The sequence below is a fragment of the Nakaseomyces bracarensis genome (genome assembly GCF_045282275.1).
Source record: "Nakaseomyces bracarensis strain CBM3 chromosome Unknown Scaff8_0, whole genome shotgun sequence".
NCBI lineage: Eukaryota > Fungi > Ascomycota > Saccharomycetes > Saccharomycetales > Saccharomycetaceae > Nakaseomyces > Nakaseomyces bracarensis.
The window spans coordinates 797,723-818,316 of record NW_027263969.1 but is presented as its reverse complement, the minus strand read 5'-3'; the positions used below and the strand labels follow the sequence as shown (position 1 = coordinate 818,316).

The following is a 20,594-nucleotide window of genomic DNA, read 5'->3' as shown; positions in this document are numbered from 1 at the left end:
GCGTAATAATGCCTCGAATTGATAGCTTCAACGGTAAATTTTATAGCAGTCAACCCAAAAACATAGAATTTTGACAACCTTTTAACCGTGCCTGGACCTTATAAGTGTAGTTCAGTTAATAGAACCATAATAACCTAATAGGTTTCTGAATGAAAACATATTTATGGCGTTTGAACATGGTATCGACAGTCTAGGAGCCATATTGATATTAATAGGAGATAAAGGGAGATGAAGCTATAAGCCTAATATACTATCTGCTAAAAAGTGGGCAGTATAATGAATGGGCCATGAACAGATTGATTGTTGAAATTGTCGTATTTTAAAAAAGAAAAATGTGCATTCTTCACGTTTAATTCAGAAGTTAAGAACTACGAGTAATGAACCCATGACTGTTGCTCATTAACATAAAGATTTTTATTTTAAAAGAAATGTGATGGAGAGATTGACATATACTGATTACGTGCAGATTATACCACTATGCTAAGAAGTAGCGATGGCGATATGTCTCAATGAGTCTTCGTATGAATCATCATGGGGTCATTCTAAGGCACCACATCGGTTTTTTTAATGATTTCTTAGTAGAACGCGAAAAGGCCTAAATAAGAAAATATTTAGACCACACAATGGGATATTCGATTATGTTGTGAATACAGAGCTGCATCGACCTCAAATTAAGTGTATTTTAGCCAATTTAGCACTAAGAGTTAATTGATCGATCTGATTCGGTACTCTAATAGCATATATCATTACTTAATTCTGCGTGTTGGGAATATATTTCCCAACATAGAAATAATGTAAAATTGTAGAGAACATTTCATAAGCGTTGTCTAGAACGCATTTTGATCTTTGCCTTCCCAAGGTTTCATAACGTATTGTACTCCGTGTTTTTTAGAAAATATTCATTTTGCTCTTATTTGCACTGGAGATTTTAGAAGACATGTCCTATTTATTGGTTATTTACTGATATATGGGCATGTAACAGTACGTAATCGAATTTTCAAAAATGTAGCTGTAAATTTGCATGGCACAATTCGAATGTAGGCACAACTCGAAGCACAGATGGTCAAAAGGAGAAATTGACGGAAGACATATATTATTGATTATTATGAACTGGGTTATGCATCGATGGATCAGCCTGTAAGCACGTTAGTATTAATTCTAATTTAGTTTTATTTGGAGGAAATGTATTCTGCAACTTGATGATAAAACCGTTATACTGTTCGCATTTGAGGTATACTATCTATAAAAATGAAGACATTTTGTAAAATTATAAGTTCAAAAAGTCGAGTTTATTCGTGTAAGAAAAAAGGTCGTGAAGCCATTCAAGTTTCAATTATATCAAATTACTCAGAATTCTTCCCATTCATCCTCACCCGCCTGAGGAGCTTTCTTTTCCTTTCCAAGTAGGTTTTCTTTGGAATTGTTCAAGGAAGAGGTGCCATTGTTTGATGGTACCTTGCTATAGTTAGCTTGGCTATAGGAGTCTTCTTCACCAGTAATATATTGCTTTTGGATGTTTTTCGTAAAAGAGCTGAATGCCTGCATGCCATAAGTGCTAGTTTCTTGAAATTTTTGGCCAAATTGAGCTGCAGCTCTTTTAGTTTCTTCAGATAATTCGCCTGTATTCCATTGTTGGACACTAGGCTTGATATAAGTCTCATTCACGTCCTCAAAAGACTTCTGAACCGCAGAAGAAAACAAGCCCCAACCTCTTGACAATGTACCGACAGGATCGGTTTGTATATTTTCTAGGCTCATAGTGTTGGAGTTTGCACCGCTACTCTGATTCGAGGCAACTGGGGTGTTTCCGAAACCTTGGTATTTACCACCTTTAGATGGTGGAAGATCAGCTGGTTTTTCCTGGTTCTTCTTACCTAGTTCTGCGAAATATTGCTCATTCTTCTCCTTTTGTTGAGGGATACCGGTTCTGCGTGATTCAATAGGAGTGTTTTGTCGACTAGAACCTGATGTAATACTGGCAGCTGCTGGCACAGGGGTGGTTTCCTTCCCCAGACTCTTAGGATCAAAATCAGGGTGCTCCGGTTCAACGAACTCTTTTCCTTCCACCTCACATGTCAACTTTTCCTTGTAATCTTGAGCAATAGGGTTATCGTATTTGAATTTGTGTGGAAGAGTCATGTCAATCCCATGACTAGTCATATACTCCACAAATGGCTCGTTACCACCTTTCTCCATTCTAACCAACTCTTCTTGTTTAAACTGATCCATAGTAATAGAACGAACAAAAGAGATATGGACACCTAGACTTCTGTGTGTACCAGCACACTCCAGACAAATGAAAATACCAAACTTTGGAGACGCCCATTGAGGATTTGGAGCATTACAGTCAACACACCTCTTGTTAGAACCAATCTTTTGCAACTGAAGCAACCTTCTACGGTTATCTGGATCAACTTTCCACTCAGACATCCTTAATAATGATTTTTTTTTGGTCCTGCTTATACTGTTTCAACCGATAAAAGCTAGAATTGAGATAAACTTAAGAATCCAATGCTAAAACCAGTAAGATTCAAAATGCTTTTCGGTATATAAGCTGCTGGATTTAGGCAGATAGACATACTATTATTTACATCCAAATAGAAATTGAAGAAAAAATTTTTTTCAAAGGTGGTTTTGCTAAATTTTTTTGGGTGAGCCAGAGCCTAGTACATTGTGATGAAGATTATTAAATATAGAATAATATTAACAGATTATCATATTTGTTATATATTTTATCGCATAATTGTTCTGAATTTATTTCTTGATAATGTAATTGGTTTAAATTATTTATAGTATAGATAATATAATGTTTATAAATATTACAATTGTCTTTCTGTTCTTCATTAGCGAAAAGTTTAATGAGACAGGAGCTTATATGAAATAATTTGACTTTCACAAACCCTAAAGGGAAAGAAGTCGGTCTTTATCTGTATCAGCAGTCTTTATGTTTATCCATTATGTATATCAATTTAGAGAACAATGACAATAACAATAAAGGAAATTAAATAACTAATAAAAAAAAAAAAAAAAAAATGAATGCACTAAAGAATAGGTAAATTTGTTATGCAAAAAAGAACATGAATAGAATGCTGTCAAAAGGGAAAATAACATTGTTGTGGAACTGTTTGTTATTGGTAATTGTTTCAATAATAAATGCTTAAAATGCTTACTGCAGAAAGGAATATGAAAATAATTTTTTGTGAAAAGAATATTGATGATAACGAGATCATTTGTTAGTTCTGATGATGAAGATATAATGAGTAATGACTAATTTTGTTGATACAATTTCTTATTGGCGTCTCATATCATTTAACGTTGATCGTATGTCACCCATAGATTCAAGTAAAAGTTTTCTTAGCCATAGTGTTTCTTGCCTTTGCTGTTCTAATTCTTTTTCAAGGGAATAAATCCTTTCGTCACTTTCAGCTATCTGTTTACTATACTGAGTTTTCATTTCTTCTAGTACGTTTCCTTGAAGATCTTCCACACCAAGAGGTATATTGCTTCCTGAGACAAACCGCAATATGCTAGACGCTCGTTTTATCTTGTTTTCATTTGGAGAATTGACAGGGAATTGTAATATGTCGGCCATTGCTGTTTCAAAATCCTCAGTGGTTGAGTTATTACTATTATTATTATTATTATTATTGTTATCATTTTCGTTATTATTATTGTTGTTATTATTTTGATTGTTAATATTGGTACTATTCGGAATATTGAAATTTATGGAGAAATCATTTGGAGTGGGACTCGTTGGCTGAGTATAGTAGCCATTAAGTGACTTATTGTTATTCATATGAAGTGCGTAATTCCCAAGGTCCCTATTACTTCCGCTATTCGTGTTGTTGTAGAAGGTTCCTGCACAAAGTTGGTTTAAATTCGCAAAGCTCTGATTAGATTGTTGTCTCCTAGGTGAGTTATTTGTTGTCCATGATTTAGATGGCAGTAATCTATCGTTTACGGGATCGTATATGGTAAGAATATAGTTTTGCATGGCAGACCATAATTTATTCTTATTCAAGATCTGAAAATCTTTCAATTCACCCATCGGTGTGAAGAATTGGCTAAATCTAGACATGACATAGTTATCCTGTAGGTCCTTTCGTACTGTTAAAAACCTGTGGTATAAGATACTGGGGTTATCTCCATCGAGACCTTGACCTGGAAAAGAGAGGAACACTTTCAATAGGTTTGAAGAAGGGCTAGTGTTGGTAAGTATGTTGTATACTTTAGTAAAAACTGATCGCAGGAATAAGTCATCAAACTTTCCAGAGTTTTCACCATTGAATAACGGCGTAGTAATATTGGTAAAATTGGAATTAATTGAGTTTGGTGAGTTGTCTGGAAGTAGGTATTGGCCCATATTTGAGTTTCCTGCATGTGCAGTACTAATAATCAAATGGAAAGCACAGATTAGAAACAAATCAAGGTGAAACTCATCCATTTTTATTTCTATTTTTTTTTTTTTTGTTAATTTGTGTTATGTTGTCGATCTTTTGTTGTGTAGAAGTATAATGTGCAAAAATAAAATTATAATACAATTGAGTCAGTCTCTTTCTCTCTCTTTTATTTCTTCTTTAAAGATTCAAAAACCAAGTATTTTTACTGATTAATTCTTTAACGCTTACACAACTATTCAGATAAAAAGCCTTTTTTATTTTTTAATTCTTCTTTGTTTTCCCTCTATATTTTAATAAGCTAGATCCTATTTCTAAATTCACACTACCCTCATTTAATATATATTTGTTTAGCTTTTGTAACTGTAGGATTAAGCAAGTTTGGAAAATCCCTTTTTTCAAGTAACTTCTTCAAAACCCAATTGAATTAGTATCTCTTAGCAATTATAACAGGAACACAGGAGAAGATGATAACAATCCAAGAAAACATATGAAAGTAAATAAAGTTAATCAAACGTAAATCAATACTTTGAATATCATAAAAAGTTGGATAAAAAAAAAATTTAAATTAAAAAAAAATAAGAAAAACTTATTAAAGAAAAAAAAAAAATTTTTTTTTTCCCTACTCAACTGCGTAGACCACACAGATAAAAATAATAATTAAATGCTTTGAAGCCTCCACAAGGATTCAAAATCGGGTCCCAAAATGTAAAAATATCCAGAACCAACAAGTAATAAAACCAAAACATGAATACAGTATCTGTAATGCATTAACTTACCTAGAGTTCTTAGTAGGTTGATACATATAAAAGTAAATATAATGGTTATTATTAAGTTCTTAGTATAAATTATATACGATTATACGGAATACTCGTCACATGAATATCTATATTCTTATACGTAGACACACGGGATATGTTGTTTTATACGAACTATCTTTGGATTAAGCATGTTATACGTATAGTCACATCTATAACATTTAACGAATGAACATAACACTCCACGTAATATCACATGATTGCAAATTAATTTTTCTGGATATGTTTTTTTGAATTATGGCTATTTGTACGGGTGTTTCTGTGGGCAGATCCACGTAAACAAAAAAATTAATCCTGTTGACCAGCCCTAGGACATTTTTAGGGTTGCTGGATTTCTTTCTGTTAGGGCTTTTTTCTTTCTTTCTGCGTATGTTAGCAAGATAGTGACGCGTCCACTGTTCCATTTAATCTATATTAATAGTTTAAGATTGATCCAATATCAATTAAACCGTCTATATTAGCAGATTCTAAAAGATTAGAGTGACTAAAGCAGCCCTCACACCAAAAAAACCAAAAAAAAGATATAAGAATGGATTCACCTTCTATGCCAGCGAACTTATTCCGCAGGAAGGATAAACACCATAAACGTGGTACTGTGTATTCTATTATGCTATGCGGGCCTTCTGGTACTGGTAAGACTACATTTGCGAACAATCTATTACAGTCTAACCTGTTCAAGCACAAATATAACGGTGGATTACAAGAATTTAACAGAAACACCAATGAGTACTTGGCAATCACTAAGCCTACGAAGATTATATCATACAACTCTAACAATGGGTTACCATCGCAGTCTATGGAAAATCTGCTAGATTTGACCAAGGAGAGCGACTTTGACCAAGTTTTCAACCCGGCTACCCAGATCCAGGACTCTGGTATTGCTATCACTTCTACTTCTTTTGAGATACGCTCTAACAAGCCTGAATCTAATGGGGACAGTGAGATCGACACCATATTACTGAACCTGATCATGACGCTCGGGATTAGTGAAAATTTAGATAACTCTATTTGCTCCAGCGAGATTGATCTGTTTCTGAAACAACAGTTCGATACTGTCCTAGCTGAAGAGACGAAGATTAGGAGAAACCCTAGGTTTGAGGACACCAGAGTCCACATTGCTCTTTACTTTATCGAAAATACAGGACATGGCCTCAGAGAACTTGATGTGGAGCTCATGAAAACTCTAACAAAATATACAAATGTGTTACCAATCATCTCAAAGGCGGACTCTTTCTCGCCAGAGGAGTTGAAGGAATTTAAACAACAGATCAGAAACGATATTGACAGATACAACATTCCAGTATACAGGTTTGACCTGGATCTCACCGACCCTTCAGCTCAAGATTTTGACCTGGACCAGCAAACTATCGAGGAAAATGAATTCTTAGCATCTCTACAACCATTTGCTACTATCTGTTCAGATCAAAAGGACCAACAGGGTAGATTTATAAGAGAATACCCATGGGGGTCTCTGTTAATCGATGATGATAATATCTCTGACTTGAAAATCCTAAAAAATGTACTATTCGGTTCGCACTTACAAGAGTTCAAGGATACAACACAAAATGTACTCTATGAAAACTACCGTGCTGATAAATTGTCATCAGTGACTAATGGTAAGTATCAAGAAGGTGATATCTCGTTGGATTCTGAGAATGTATTCAAGAGACAGTCTGCTGTTCCAAGTTTGAGTAACTTTCAATCCCTTATCAAAACTGGTCAGATCAAATCTTACCAAAATTTACCTATATCACCATCTCCTTCCCAAGGTAATACATCGACAGTAGGGGCTGCTGATATCACACATGATAGTAACGCTAGTATTCATTCAGGTAATTCAGCCTCAACATTTGGCGCTGTTCCTGAAAGAAGTCAATTAAGGAATATATCAGAAACTGTGCCGTATGTCTTAAGACACGAGAGACTTTTAGCTAAACAGCAGAAATTGGAAGAATTAGAGGCCCAGTCGGCTAAAGAATTACAAAAGAGGATACAGGAGTTAGAGAGAAAAGCTCATGAACTGAAGTTAAGAGAAAGGCGTATGTTATCTACAGATATGACAAGTTCGCCTCAAATAAGTATAAAGAAAGGAGATACGTATAATGATCTTGCATCTATTGCATCCGGTCGTTAATAAACAGCTTTATCCTCATTTGTAGATATAACAAATATATACATTTTTATTTGGATTATGATTTTTTATCAGAACTAATGTAATAAGACATTACCTCAAAATAAAAATAAAATGCAAGTATTATTACAATTATCTATATAGCTGTATCTATCGTTTAAATGTCATATAGTTACTTTACGAGGGAAAGAGAAAGTAAGTTTAACTGCCGTTCAATGTTTCAGTTAAGATAAGTCAAATATAATTATATTTAGACTTTATTATACTGGTATAACTTGATCTGCTAAATTGAAGGATTTAGCAATCAAAAGGAATATTAGAAAAAAATATTTATCTAACCAAGTCAAAAGCTTTATGCAATTAAAGAAATAATGGCCAACATATATCAAATATCGACAGGCACAACTATTTCATAGCAACTTGAAAATTGGCGTGGCTAGATAATAATTAGGTATGCAATACAATATTGCAAAATAGTAGCAACTAAGGAAGACTGTAGTTCCCAAAGCTCTTTGATACATTTAGCCTTAACTAGCACGTGGTTACCAAAGGACTCTGATGTGATAGAATTAACAATTCCTTCTAATTTCAAAATATAGAAAACTCAAATGAGTGGATATCCTGCTAATTCTTTACATAGCTAGATGGATAGTTATAAGAGGTTCCGACATTTGATGAATTTTTTCTATTATTTGAGCTCCTGACTCCCAATGGATTTTTAGAAAAACTTAGACGAATACCACCTTTATTACTAACATTTGCACGTGGAAGTTGACTACCATATAACTCAGCTAACGCCCTTGTAGCAAAACTGACATCATCAAACTCAACAAAACACATAGGGCCGTGGCCGTGTCCATTGGTATTTTTATTTCTGAAAGATAACCTCCTAAAACCAGCTTGTGAGGAAAATAGCTGGCGGAGTTCTTGTTCTGCAGCATCTGGTGGTAAGTTACCAACATATAATGTGTTACATGGAGGGTTTTGATCAGCTGGGTTAGCTGGTGGTGGCACCTTTGCCAGTAAAGACAAATCCGCCTGGGATATTGTATTTGAATTGGCAATATTGGTATGTGAACTATTAGTAGAAGAATTTGGGGCTAAAGAAGATGACCTTCTTTGAGGGGGTGCATTATTGGAAAAGCCACGATTTGAACTCATACTCCTAGTATTCACTTGTTTCTGTACGGATTGATTATTAATTACATTATTTTGAGAGGAGATACCATTTCCCGGTCCTGTACTCATACCTGAAGTATTATCATGCATCAAGAGGTCGTTTCTATAATTAACATGGCTGTTATTAATACCGTTATTACCTTGATTTTGGGTCAGCTGTGTTAAACTACTAAAGGACGAGGTTTGGTTTATAGGCATCGCAATATTAGACGCCATCATATTGTGATTAGCACTAGTAATATTCATATTATTAGCAATATTCATATTATCCATCCCTGTTAAAGATTGCTGTGAATATTGGTCAGTTGATGATTGATGGGGAACAGAGCTAGTTCTGATGTTGCTTGATGTACTGGCTGGCGGAATAAAATACTCATTCGAAGAAGGTAATGCTGTGTTTCCCCACTGAGCAGGATGCAATTGTTGGGTACCCATTCCTGTGATCGGAAGCTCGTCCACAGTACTTGGTAACTTACTCGTTCCCCAGATGCTGTCGTTTATCTCATCACTTTCCATCAACAATAGTGCCTTACCAGTATCTCTCGAGTGTGGATGAGGAGCAGTGTTACTTTCATGTATAGGTGGATTAATTGATGTATCAGTTGCGGACATTTGGTATTGGCTTTGGTCTGTATTTTCCGTAACGAATGGGTCACCAAATGAGAACCGTGATTTTTGCATAATAAGACTAGGTCTTTTAGGCACCGATTGTAAAGGTGAGGACTGATCCGCGCCTATCGATGTAGTAATATTAGTTAACTGATAATTTTGTTGAGCAGTATCCTTAGCTGTGTAAGTAGATGTTGACTGGTGTATTATCTCATCCAAGCTAACAATTTTAGAACGGGAATTGTCCAGAATCTTAATAACCACATTTGGATTGCTGTTCATTTGCATTTCGAATAGGTTTGGTTTTAGCATGAGAAGAATGGCACATTCGAGCAGAAGCTGTAGGTCGTCGAATTTGATTTTAGCTAATTTACCCCTACCATCTGACATATTAGCATCATCTCGTATTAGTTCTGCTAGTTCGATTTCAGTTAATAGTTCAATAGATTTTACGCCAGTGGCGAATGCAAAAATACAGTAAACCTCTCTTAGAGTCACCTCATGCGGAATATTTCTAAGGAGCAATGATACATCCTCAGAATTCTCCAGGCCATAGGCTTTAAGTCCATTAAGTAAATGTAAAGATTGTAGTGGAGAGTTTCCATTATTATCCGCAGTAGATATGGAGGAAGAAGTGTTTGTCCTTACGGCCCTGCCAAGAGGAAGTGGACTCCCATAGTTCCCAATATAACTCGATTTGGGAGGCATTATAGCTGAATCTATATCAGCAGACATATCCTGAATAGTGTTCAGCGACGAAATAGTTCTATTCGTAGGTGATACAGGATGATGCACATTTGCATTTGCATTCACATTCTGCGAACCTAATGGTATAAAATAATCAGATTCCGTCATCTCTGCTAATTTTGCTTCTTCTTCTTTCTTATATTTTGTTTTTATTTAGGATATAGTGGTATTAATGTGCCAGGTGGTGTTTTTCTGTTGTTATTCAGTGTTGATAAAGTATCTGGTTGTCAGGGTGTATTATAATCAATAAAAGGAGTTATTTTTAGAAACTCACGCGACTCTTATAATTTATTTTTGGGGTTTTTTGTTTGTTATAATTTCTTGTATTTGTTTTTAGTTTATCTTCTACGATTTGCTCTTCAGAAACACCAATCTTGTCTTTACAATTACAGTAGTTTCTCACGTCTCACTCCTGTTCGGTTATTTTATTGTTGCTTATTCAAATCCGGTATAGCGTATTTCTTATAGTTCTTTTTACCTTTAGGATTCGGTTATAAAAAGTAGTCTTGATACGGGTATGCAGTCGAAAGTTGTTTTAATGATCAACAGAAACGCCAACTTGGATGATTTTTAACCTTTTACTCCCTTTAACCCCCACTGTCTCCCGTTTTTTGGTTCTTACCTTTCTGTTATCTTTGTTTATTTTGAAAAATAATCAAAAATTGGAATTTTGAAGAAAAACCATCATCAGTTCGATTCTCGTGGTAAGCTTAATTAAAAAATAGAGGTATTCTTATCTATACCGGGTAATATTATATTTCTGGATATACATTATCTGGTCATTGATTAAAAATATTCATTTATTATATTGATTATATTAATTGTTATTAAAATATCGAAGAATAATGCGAACAAACTTTACAAATCACATACATTAAAATTAAACTAGCTTTTTTTTTTTTGATTTTTTCTTATGCTTAACAAATAAAATTAAAAATTAAAAAATAAAATAAGAGATTAGATCATGTTTTGATAATAGAAGGATCATTAGTTCTAGATTTCGTAACATTTTTGGCAGGTTTAGTTGATCTTGCGGCTCTTGGTGTGGATTGTTGTAGGTTAGAACGTTTGGTTTTCTTCTTGGATTTGTAGCTGTAGTTCATTGGTGTTCCGTGGATCAAGTGATCTTCTGGTTTGTTTTCATCCTTCACGGCTCCGTAAGTTGGAACACTTGGGTCAACGAGACTGTTATGATATTTCAAATCGTCCACATCATTGTTATCATTGTCATATTGGCCATGCTTGTTACCATGGCGAGAAGTCTTAATGTAGTCTAAGTCATCAATATCTTCGCTCTTGAGACTACGGCGTGAACTAACAGATGGGTCAGCAGTAAAATCAGAGGAACCAGCCAGGAACGAAATTGGGGTCTGCTTCTTAGAGCTATGGTCCTTGCCTGCAGACTGCTTTTCTGGATAATGCTCTGGTTCCACTATATTCATGGATCCAACAGCATGATGGTTAGATGGTTTCGTGTTCCCTTGTTTACTACGTTCCATTTCTTGTTTTACATATCTTTCAGAATCTTTAGACTTTGGTTCGGAAATGTTCAAGGAAGTAATAGGATTCATGTTACCTGAATCATGACCCATCGAATTCCTGCCCATTTCATGATCTACAAATCTCTTATCAGCCTTATCATTTGGTTCAGTAATATTCATATCTTTGGTTGCGTTTACAGATTTCTGTTGGTACTTTTCGTGAGGGCGAGTAGATCCAGTAATCCCATGCATTTGATAGGAACCTCCATTGGACTGTCCAACAGCCCCAATATGTTCTATGTCTCTAATCTCAGGAGATAACACTGGTTCTTTAGTAGAAAAATCGCCAGATAAAGTATGAACCTTAGGATCCAAACTATCGGTTTTTCGTTCTTTCGTATAGTGATTGATCATAGGACTACGAGGCAATTCGTCTAGCATAACCTTGCCCTTAGGCTTAGTAGCACTACTGTCCATTAAATTAGTACCTTGTGGTAATTCATTGACACTGGCTTTGGTCTTAGGCTGGTTAGCACCCACACTGCGGTGATGAGAATCATACTCGTCCATGCGAGGTAGATCCTCAATCATAACCTTGCCCTTAGGCTTAGTAGCACTACTGTCCATTAAATTAGTACCTTGTGGTAATTCATTGACACTGGCTTTGGTCTTAGGCTGGTTAGCACCCACACTGCGGTGATGAGAATCATACTCGTCCATGCGAGGTAGATCCTCAATCATAACCTTGCCCTTAGGCTTAGTAGCACTACTGTCCATTAAATTAGTACCTTGTGGTAATTCATTGACACTGGCTTTGGTCTTAGGCTGGCTAGTACCCACACTGCGGTGATGAGAATCATACTCGTCCATGCGAGGTAGATCCTCAATCATAACCTTGCCCTTAGGCTTAGTAGCACTACTGTCCATTAAATTAGTACCTTGTGGCAACTCGTTAACCATGTCCTTGGTCTTAGGCTGGCTAGCACCCACACTGCGGTGATGAGAATCATACTCGTCCATGCGAGGTAGATCCTCAATCATAACCTTGCCCTTAGGCTTAGTAGCACTACTGTCCATTAAATTAGTACCTTGTGGTAATTCATTGACACTGGCTTTGGTCTTAGGCTGGTTAGCACCCACACTGCGGTGATGAGAATCATACTCGTCCATGCGAGGTAGATCCTCAATCATAACCTTGCCCTTAGGCTTAGTAGCACTACTGTCCATTAAATTAGTACCTTGTGGTAACTCGTTAACCATGTCCTTGGTCTTAGGCTGGCTAGCACCCACACTGCGGTGATGAGAATCATACTCGTCCATGCGAGGTAGATCCTCAATCATAACCTTGCCCTTAGGCTTAGTAGCACTACTGTCCATTAAATTAGTACCTTGTGGTAATTCATTGACACTGGCTTTGGTCTTAGGCTGGCTAGTACCCACACTGCGGTGATGAGAATCATACTCGTCCATGCGAGGTAGATCCTCAATCATAACCTTGCCCTTAGGCTTAGTAGCACTACTGTCCATTAAATTAGTACCTTGTGGCAACTCGTTAACCATGTCCTTGGTCTTAGGCTGGCTAGCACTGCTGTCCATTAAATTAGTACCTTGTGGTAATTCATTGACAGTGGCTTTTTTATTTGAAGCACGCTCTTTTGAACGAGTAGGTGGTTCATCTTGCAGGATTTTCTTTTTAGGAACCGTATTCTTTAAAGTGGATGATTTTATATCATTGCTTCCTTCGGTGCCTAGTACTGTTTTTTTTGTGGAACTTGGAGTCATATCGTTTACAAAAGTTTTTTGGTTGGGCGTAATTACATATTTGCCGGAAGTTGGAGTTCCAATATTCCTAATATCCATCTTATCGACCTTTTTGTCCAAAGAGGAATCTTTGTAATCAGGACTTCTATTAATATCGTGTTTTTCAACATAGCTATTTTTCTTTGGTGAGTGGATGGTTACTTGTTTTCTCTTGTAAATTTGCTTGTTTTCATTTCCTTTCTTCTTTTGATCTCTTTCGTTTTCTCTTAACATATTAGTGACATTGGAGTTATCTTTACGCTCCATTCCTGGGTCAAAACTCTTAGAATGGCTATTACTTGATCTTGACGATGCATTATTGTAGGCCTTAGCAGTATTAATGATAGGACTATCTGTCTCAGATACAGTCTTATTGAACTCATCGATCAACGATTTGTCATTGCCTACAGTTCCTGCAATTGTACCTAGCGGAATATTATCGTTTCTGTTGTACTCATCGTATGCAACGGTAGTATTATAAACCTCTTCGATGGAAGAACTTTTTCTTCTCTTCATTTCCGCTTCATATGAGTTTTCAACCTTCTCTTTATCAAGATTGTTAACATCAATATTGGCCTGGTTTTTATCTGGTTGAATCGTGTTAGAAGTGTCGCTAAATGATACTCGTTTTTGAGTCTTACTACTACTATTAGTAGATCTTGGAGAAACATCATTACTAGTTGAGCGTGTATTAGAGTGTTTGCGACCACGATCTTCCATTGGAGAAACATCCTTAGGAATAGAGACCTTCTTAGATTGTCTAGAATCCGCAGCTCCATTAGAAGTAGTACCTGTAGTACCAATGGCTGGACCACTAGTATCGGAATCATTACTGATAGCTATGTTCTTATCCAGGTGTGTATTAGCCAATGGTCTGTTTAAGGTGATATCCAAAGGATCGACGGTACCAGCATATGCAACTCTACTGTTTTTCCTCTTTTCTGGGGAAACTTGAGATGGAGCTGCAGCTGCAGCTGGAGCTGGACGGCCACGATCAACAAATTTACCAAAGAAGACAGTTTCATTCTTGGGGTTCACAACTGGAGCTCCCGTACCTGCAGGAGTTGGATTAGGTTGTGCCGTTAGAGTAGCATCGCCAGTTTGAAACTCTCTGTTGATCTCACGGTCCTTTGCCTTGCTAGTGGAAGAGATGCTGAGTTTTCTAAATGGATTGGTAATAGTGCCTAAACTGATACTCTTGCTGCGTTTCTTCCTCTGAGCAACATCTGGATCAGCACGACCATCTCTAGAGACTACATTACTGTCATCATTAGACACGGCTGTGTTGTAAGTGACCGGTTTGGTGGTGCTATGGGAAAATGCCTTTGATTTCTGTCTCTGATGGTCGAAGAAGTCGACATACTTGGAGTCGTTTGCCATATCAGTTGCATCTACGTTATCAAATGGCTTATTTCCCATCGTCAACGGGTCTTCCTGCGCATTTTTCTCTCCTTTATCAGAGGCATCTGCGGTGGGTTTCTTGAAACTCATCAAACTATACAAAAAAACATATACATACATATTTCAAAAAAGAATAGAAACAAGGGTGAACCATTGAGAATTATAGAATCCAAGATGTTACATGCCCTATTTAATCTTTTTCCATCCTAGTTTTAAATGAAGATTCTCTATTTCCTTTATTGACTGTAGAAAACAACGGTTCTGTGGCGAGTAGTACTAAACACCAAATGCAAACGAGTTTTTAAAGTCAGGAAATTTGCGAATTATCTAATTAAAATAGAATGTAGTAAAAAAAAATTAAAATGGGCTTTATATTCCTCATTGGTTTTCTTGATTCAAGTCCTTTTTGTTGTAGTTTTTAATATTAACTGTTAGTAAACTTATATCTAAAATAAAGGGAAAAACCATTTATAATTGAGTTTCAGGGGTTTTGTTCATTCTGATTTTGTACTGACGTTCAGGACATTTTTCGACATATCCAGAAGAAGTACGTTCAACAGCCAGACATAACGAAGTTTTGAAATTTATAAGCGTTAGATAAAAAGAGAAGAGGAAGAAGATTAATAAAAATAATTTTTATTATTTTTGTTTTTGAATTAAAATTATTATATTAGTAATTATCAAAAAAGAAGTGGTAAACAACATTATAGCAGAAATAGATTTAGAAAAAAAAAATTAGAAATTAACTGACAAAATGTTGCGAAACATGTCATGTTAATTGAATTTTATTTTCTATTTCCACCATATAACTTATTTTTTTTTTATTTTTTATTGCATCTGGAATAACTTTGTCATCATAAATATATCAGCAACTAAGAATAATCAAATGACATGCATTTATTGAAATATTCCTATAGTTGCAATAGTTCATTGCAGGTCTAATTTCCTTTGAAATAAGGCCAATATTTGGGGGGGTATTATTAAAAATGGTATAAGAACTGAAAAAAATAAAAAATGAAAATGAAATTTTCCGTGAATAGAATGAATATGATGTTTTTAGATGCAATGACAAAGTTACACCAATTGAATTAAACAAAAGCAATTAAAAATAAAACAAAATAAAATAAAATGGCGAAACAGATGTTAATAAAATGTAATAGAATGTAAAGAAGTTAGCAGCGGCTTATTATTAAGTATTAACCAATTCTCTCCTCTCTTGATATTGTGTAGTTCTCTCCATTATCTAACGAAGATAAAGTTACAATTTGGAATATAAAAAATTAGAAGGTGGTTCGATCTATGATCTAAAGCTAGAATAGAAGATAGAAGAATATTTGACCGTTTTGTGGGTCAATTTCTTAGATACCTTTGCTCATTGTGGCTTAAGACGACTGATCAACATCGGTCTTTTCATTGGACTCGAAATCAGCTACGTCAGCGGCAGGAGCTGGGTAAACCTTCTTTTTGGTTCTCAACTTGGTGAAGAATGTACGACGAGTGTGTTGTGGTTCAACTTCTGGAACAACTGGGCTAACTACCTCAGTTTCAGTGTATACTTCGTTGGTTCTGTATTTTTGTTCGTATTTCTTATGAGTGATAGCATCGACCAAAGTCCAGATGGAGCAGATCATCATTAGGAAGACTGTGGTCCATAACAAAGCGAAGCACTTAACACCCATCTTAGCGTGTCTATTGTCGTGGTGGAACGCCTTCTTAGCTTTAGCGTAACAACCGGTGTACAGACAAGCAGCCAAGGTAATGAAGAACCACGAAATCCAGCAGAATGTGCATGATACCACTGACATAGCCTTCTTTTGTAAGAAGACACTCATGAATACAGGGATAATAGCAATGACAGTGAAGAACAGAGATATTAGTAGCATAGCCCAGCCGACCTTAGACAAGTAGTAGTATGTCTTTCTCTTGTCGATGAAAGTTCTTGGCATGTTATCAGACTCACCAAAGTTATCCTTTGGAGAGAAAGGCTTGTCAGCACCTCTACTACTGCAGTCATAGGTATGGCCGTCTTGGTATCCACAGTACATGTAATTGTACCATCTAGTCACAGTTGGAGCATCGTTGAAACCATCAGTGTTAGCTTCGAACCAGTAGAAATTCTTTAGAGTACCACCATCGCGAGCACCAGACAAAATCAGGAAGAATGACATCACACCTGCACCCATTATAAACAGGGTTACAATTGCGTTTACAAACTTTTTGTATTGCATCTTTTCAAGTGTGTTTTAGTTTTTTTTGGTTTTCTTTTTTTATATTAATATTATTATTATTATGGTTATTATTATTATTGGGATAAAAATATTTTTTCCTTGTTATGGGGTTATTTGTTTTCAATTATTCCACTAAAAAAATATATGTTTGATTATTGTATTTCTTTTCAAGAGTATTGAGAGAGAGAGAGAATATTTTAAAATTGGTCACTTTTTATAGGATTAAAAAGATGAAGGGGAGTTTTAAAATAAATTAGATTGAAATTAATTAATTAATTAATTAATTAATATTTTTTGCAATTACAAGGGATGGGGGGTGAGGAAAGATGATAATGGCACTTTTCTCTTCCAAAAGCATCTATTACTTATATCATTTTTTTTTTGTTATTTTTTTTTTTCACTTCTACCCTTTTCCCTATTTTTAATTCCATCTCTGTTTGTTTGTTTAAGATGACTTTCCCCTTGTGTAGTTGTAATAGCCTTTTTATTTGTTTGTTGTCTGTCCATCCTTTAACTTTACTACTTCTCTTCCTTCTTCTAGACACAAGTCCTTGTAGCATATAACATTTTCATAGTTAGTACTTCTTTAGAGCGATGCCCTTTTCACCAGAACGAAAACAATACAATACAATACAATACAATAGTATAGCCCAGGCATCCCACTAACATAAACAAACCCCGGTGTGTCCATCGCGGTTATTTCTGAGGGGACTTTTGTTTTTTTGTCTTCTATTGTAAACATCTGTTTACTGCTTACAGATATGGCATTACCAATTCGGGTAATGCAGGGATTTTCTCTCTCTCTCTTCTCCTTTCCTTTACACACCGAAAAGACTGAAATAAATAAAAGGGTTGAATTTCGTACGTGGGTTTCTTTAGGGGAGATGGGAAAGGATAATAGGAGTTAAGGGAGAGTTCGTGGTTTCTACGTACTTTCAATCCTACGGTTTATTTTTAGGGGAGTGTTTATACTATTTCCCAATATGGACGTGGATGAGGGAGAGGCGTTGTTTAGTTTTTTTATCAGTGCTCTCTTTTCTCTCTTTAGCAGTATAGATTTGGTCTAGGCCCTTTTAATTTTTTTTTTTTAATCGCCTTTTTGTATTTCTTCGCCTTTTTCTGTGTCTTCCGAAGTACTGATTTAAAGGGAAGATAGAGAAAAAGAAAACAACGGAAATAGGGGAGTCTTGCTTCTTCCTGTAGAAACTGCAGTAGAAAGACAAAGGGAAAGAGGACATAAATAGCAAAGATGAAAGCCCACCCCTCCCTAAAAATGAAGTAGTAATGTCGTCATTTTTTTTTTGACAATTTTTTTTTTATTCTACTGAAAACTCCGAAGAAAAGAAAGTCTCTTTTTTTATATCACTTTCATGTCTCCTGTTTGATTATTTGGTGCAATTTGAGCATTCTTTGCAGTTTGAGTTCCTGTATTGTGCATTCGACTGGGGACCATTGTACAATGTTTGTAGCGGTGCGGCGTCTTCTCAATTTGAACCGGAGCTCCTCACGTAGCAACGGCTGGAACATCGTTGGGCTCATCGGATCACCCGCCAAAAAGCTGATTACTTCGTTGTGGCCCACGATGTCTGCGTCCAGGATGCGGTCTGGCCGAATGGTGTCTGTCGTGCTAGTTCCAGAGGCTGCGGAAGAGGCTGTTGAAGGGGCTGTTAAGCGTAGGCGAATGTGTGTGTTGTTGACTAGTTCTGCGTGGATCAATGTGAGCATGATCACGTAGATGGTCTTTTCCATTGTGTTCGTATGTAGTTGCGATATGTCAGAGACGTTCTCGATGTTGTAGTCACTGATATCTATATCCGCATCAGAATTTGCATCTGCATCTGCATTAAAAGCTCTATTAGGAATAGTTATGTCCCGTTTCTGCATTGAAGAAGCTGGTAGGCCATCCCCTGTAATAATTTTTCTGGCTTTGTGAATTTTGTCGATAACGCGCTCCAACACAGGTCTTTCCGTCTCAGTGAGTTCAGTTATATTACTGACTAGTTGGATGTCTCTCTCGACAATGTTAAGAACCGATTGGTATAGCTTCGTCTTCACCACCAGTCGACAGAGAACACCATACTTGCTGACATTCTTATCGCCCAGATTATTGTTCTCTTGCATCATTTCGCTCAAATCCTTGCCATATTGATCTTTTATCCGGTCATTGAATTGATTGTAGTGATTATAGTATGAAATCACGCGAAACCCTTCATCGTGTTCTAGCTTGTTGCTGTATTCGTGAATATATCTATCAAATGTATATTTCTGTTCATATCTCGAGTTCTTGCTGAAATCTGTAAAGACAAGGTTAGCATAGTTGCTATTATCTGTGGAACAAGAGAGTAGGTATCCATACATAATGTAAAATTTTGGTTTATTTTCTTCCTCGAAGATCATATCTTTAAACTGTATAACCTGGTCTCTGCTAACTTCATCGACAAAGTTTATGTGAGAAATATTCAAGGAATTATCACTATTTGAAAGACCACCACGTATAACATGTCTTTCAGCTGCAGGTTTCTCGTAAACGAATTCAATGTTCTCAAGCTTCCATGATAACAACTTGTAGCCATGACATATATATGTTTGTCTTTTAATGGTTAATGATAGTTGGCCCTTCAAGAAATGTCTCAGTTTAGATGAATTATTCAACAGTTTCCCGAAATATTCAAGATATTCTTCTTCATTTCTTATTATCACTTCAAGGCAGTTTATGTTAGGTATATTTAGAGTGTCACCAGATGTTGCTCGCTGGAAATAAAGCCTCAATTCTTTATCTCCAAATTCTGCGTAATTCCTGTAAAAAGCAGGTGATATATTTAGTAGCTGACAAGGCTGTAAGGTAAAGCGCTTATTCTGGTCCATTTCTAGTAAAAACAGTGACTTATCCCATTTATCAGTAGTAATAGTATTAGACTTTTGAAGCTTTCGTACCTTCTGAGGGGATGAATTGTTATCAGACACAGACCGTTTATTATTTAGTCCTATATTAGCACTTTCTTCTACCTCGTCGGCGGAGGATGAAGACTCTTCTATTTGTTCAGCAGAATCAAAGAACTGGGAGGGCATTTCAAGACCATTTTCAAGATCAATTGGTATAGAGGCACTATCAGAATCCTGGAACGAGTTCCTCTCGGAATACTGAGTATTCAACAATTGCGAGTTAAAGTCATTTTGTGAGTCGAAATTGAAATCTCTCCTAGTGAAGAAATTTGTAAGTTTTGTCTGCCTTGGATTCAACTTAGCTTCTATGAGATTTGGTAGGCTTGGTTGCAATTTCTTTAAATTTTCTAGCTTGAATTCTGACTTAACATCTTCATCCAGTCTCTTCACATTCTTTAAAAGAGTTGTGACTCGAGCCTTGGATCTGCTAGGGAGTTCCTGCCATTCATCAATGAGATCATCCAAGGGCAGGACTTCTAGGGTTTTCGTTGGGGCAGACTCACTCTCAGCTCTCTCTGATGAAGGTGCCACTAACAACAACATCTTTTCATGAACATTTTCGAGTACCCGTGTCTTAACAACATCAATCTTCAAATACTCACCAATCTCTTTCAATTGTGGTTCTCCAGTCACATACTGCCAACTTTTACCATTGAGATCAGAAACAGATATCACTATATCCTGATCTGCCTTCCATGACTCCAGAAACCCTAGCTCATCGCCATCATACCGCAACATTTAAAAACGCCGTGTCCTGTTTATCAAGCAAGAGTGTCCTGTTTATCAAGCAAGAACATTAAGAGTGTATTGAACAGTTTAGTTTTGAATCATTTGAATACATTTTTTTTTTTCTAATTGGT

At 36.1% G+C, this 20,594-nt stretch overlaps 7 protein-coding genes across 7 annotated transcripts; 1 reads left to right on the top strand and 6 right to left on the bottom strand.

Moving 5' to 3' along the window:
* Window positions 1-1,347: 1,347 nt before the first annotated feature.
* On the bottom strand, window positions 1,348-2,430 carry GCS1 (GTPase-activating protein GCS1; the record flags this gene model as incomplete). The annotated part of the gene is made up of 1 exon (XM_071052383.1): window positions 1,348-2,430. One exon carries the CDS (start codon window positions 2,428-2,430, stop codon window positions 1,348-1,350), a length of 1,083 nt encoding a protein of 360 aa, XP_070907004.1.
* An 859-nt stretch (window positions 2,431-3,289) lies between these two features.
* On the bottom strand, window positions 3,290-4,444 carry RNJ42_02217 (uncharacterized protein; the record flags this gene model as incomplete). The annotated part of the gene is made up of 1 exon (XM_071052382.1): window positions 3,290-4,444. The coding sequence occupies one exon, from the start codon at window positions 4,442-4,444 to the stop codon at window positions 3,290-3,292; it is 1,155 nt and encodes a 384-aa protein (XP_070907003.1).
* Window positions 4,445-5,744: 1,300 nt separating this feature from the next.
* Window positions 5,745-7,349, top strand: SHS1 (septin SHS1; the record flags this gene model as incomplete). The annotated part of the gene is made up of 1 exon (XM_071052381.1): window positions 5,745-7,349. The coding sequence occupies one exon, from the start codon at window positions 5,745-5,747 to the stop codon at window positions 7,347-7,349; it is 1,605 nt and encodes a 534-aa protein (XP_070907002.1).
* A 621-nt stretch (window positions 7,350-7,970) lies between these two features.
* On the bottom strand, window positions 7,971-9,989 carry WHI4 (Whi4p; the record flags this gene model as incomplete). The annotated part of the gene is made up of 1 exon (XM_071052380.1): window positions 7,971-9,989. One exon carries the CDS (start codon window positions 9,987-9,989, stop codon window positions 7,971-7,973), a length of 2,019 nt encoding a protein of 672 aa, XP_070907001.1.
* Window positions 9,990-10,843: 854 nt separating this feature from the next.
* Window positions 10,844-14,683, bottom strand: RNJ42_02214 (uncharacterized protein; the record flags this gene model as incomplete). Its single annotated transcript, XM_071052379.1, has 1 exon — window positions 10,844-14,683. One exon carries the CDS (start codon window positions 14,681-14,683, stop codon window positions 10,844-10,846), a length of 3,840 nt encoding a protein of 1,279 aa, XP_070907000.1.
* Window positions 14,684-15,945: 1,262 nt separating this feature from the next.
* On the bottom strand, window positions 15,946-16,791 carry FMP45 (Fmp45p; the record flags this gene model as incomplete). Its single annotated transcript, XM_071052378.1, has 1 exon — window positions 15,946-16,791. One exon carries the CDS (start codon window positions 16,789-16,791, stop codon window positions 15,946-15,948), a length of 846 nt encoding a protein of 281 aa, XP_070906999.1.
* Window positions 16,792-18,159: 1,368 nt separating this feature from the next.
* On the bottom strand, window positions 18,160-20,472 carry CDC13 (telomere-binding protein CDC13; the record flags this gene model as incomplete). Its single annotated transcript, XM_071052377.1, has 1 exon — window positions 18,160-20,472. The coding sequence occupies one exon, from the start codon at window positions 20,470-20,472 to the stop codon at window positions 18,160-18,162; it is 2,313 nt and encodes a 770-aa protein (XP_070906998.1).
* Window positions 20,473-20,594: the final 122 nt, after the last annotated feature.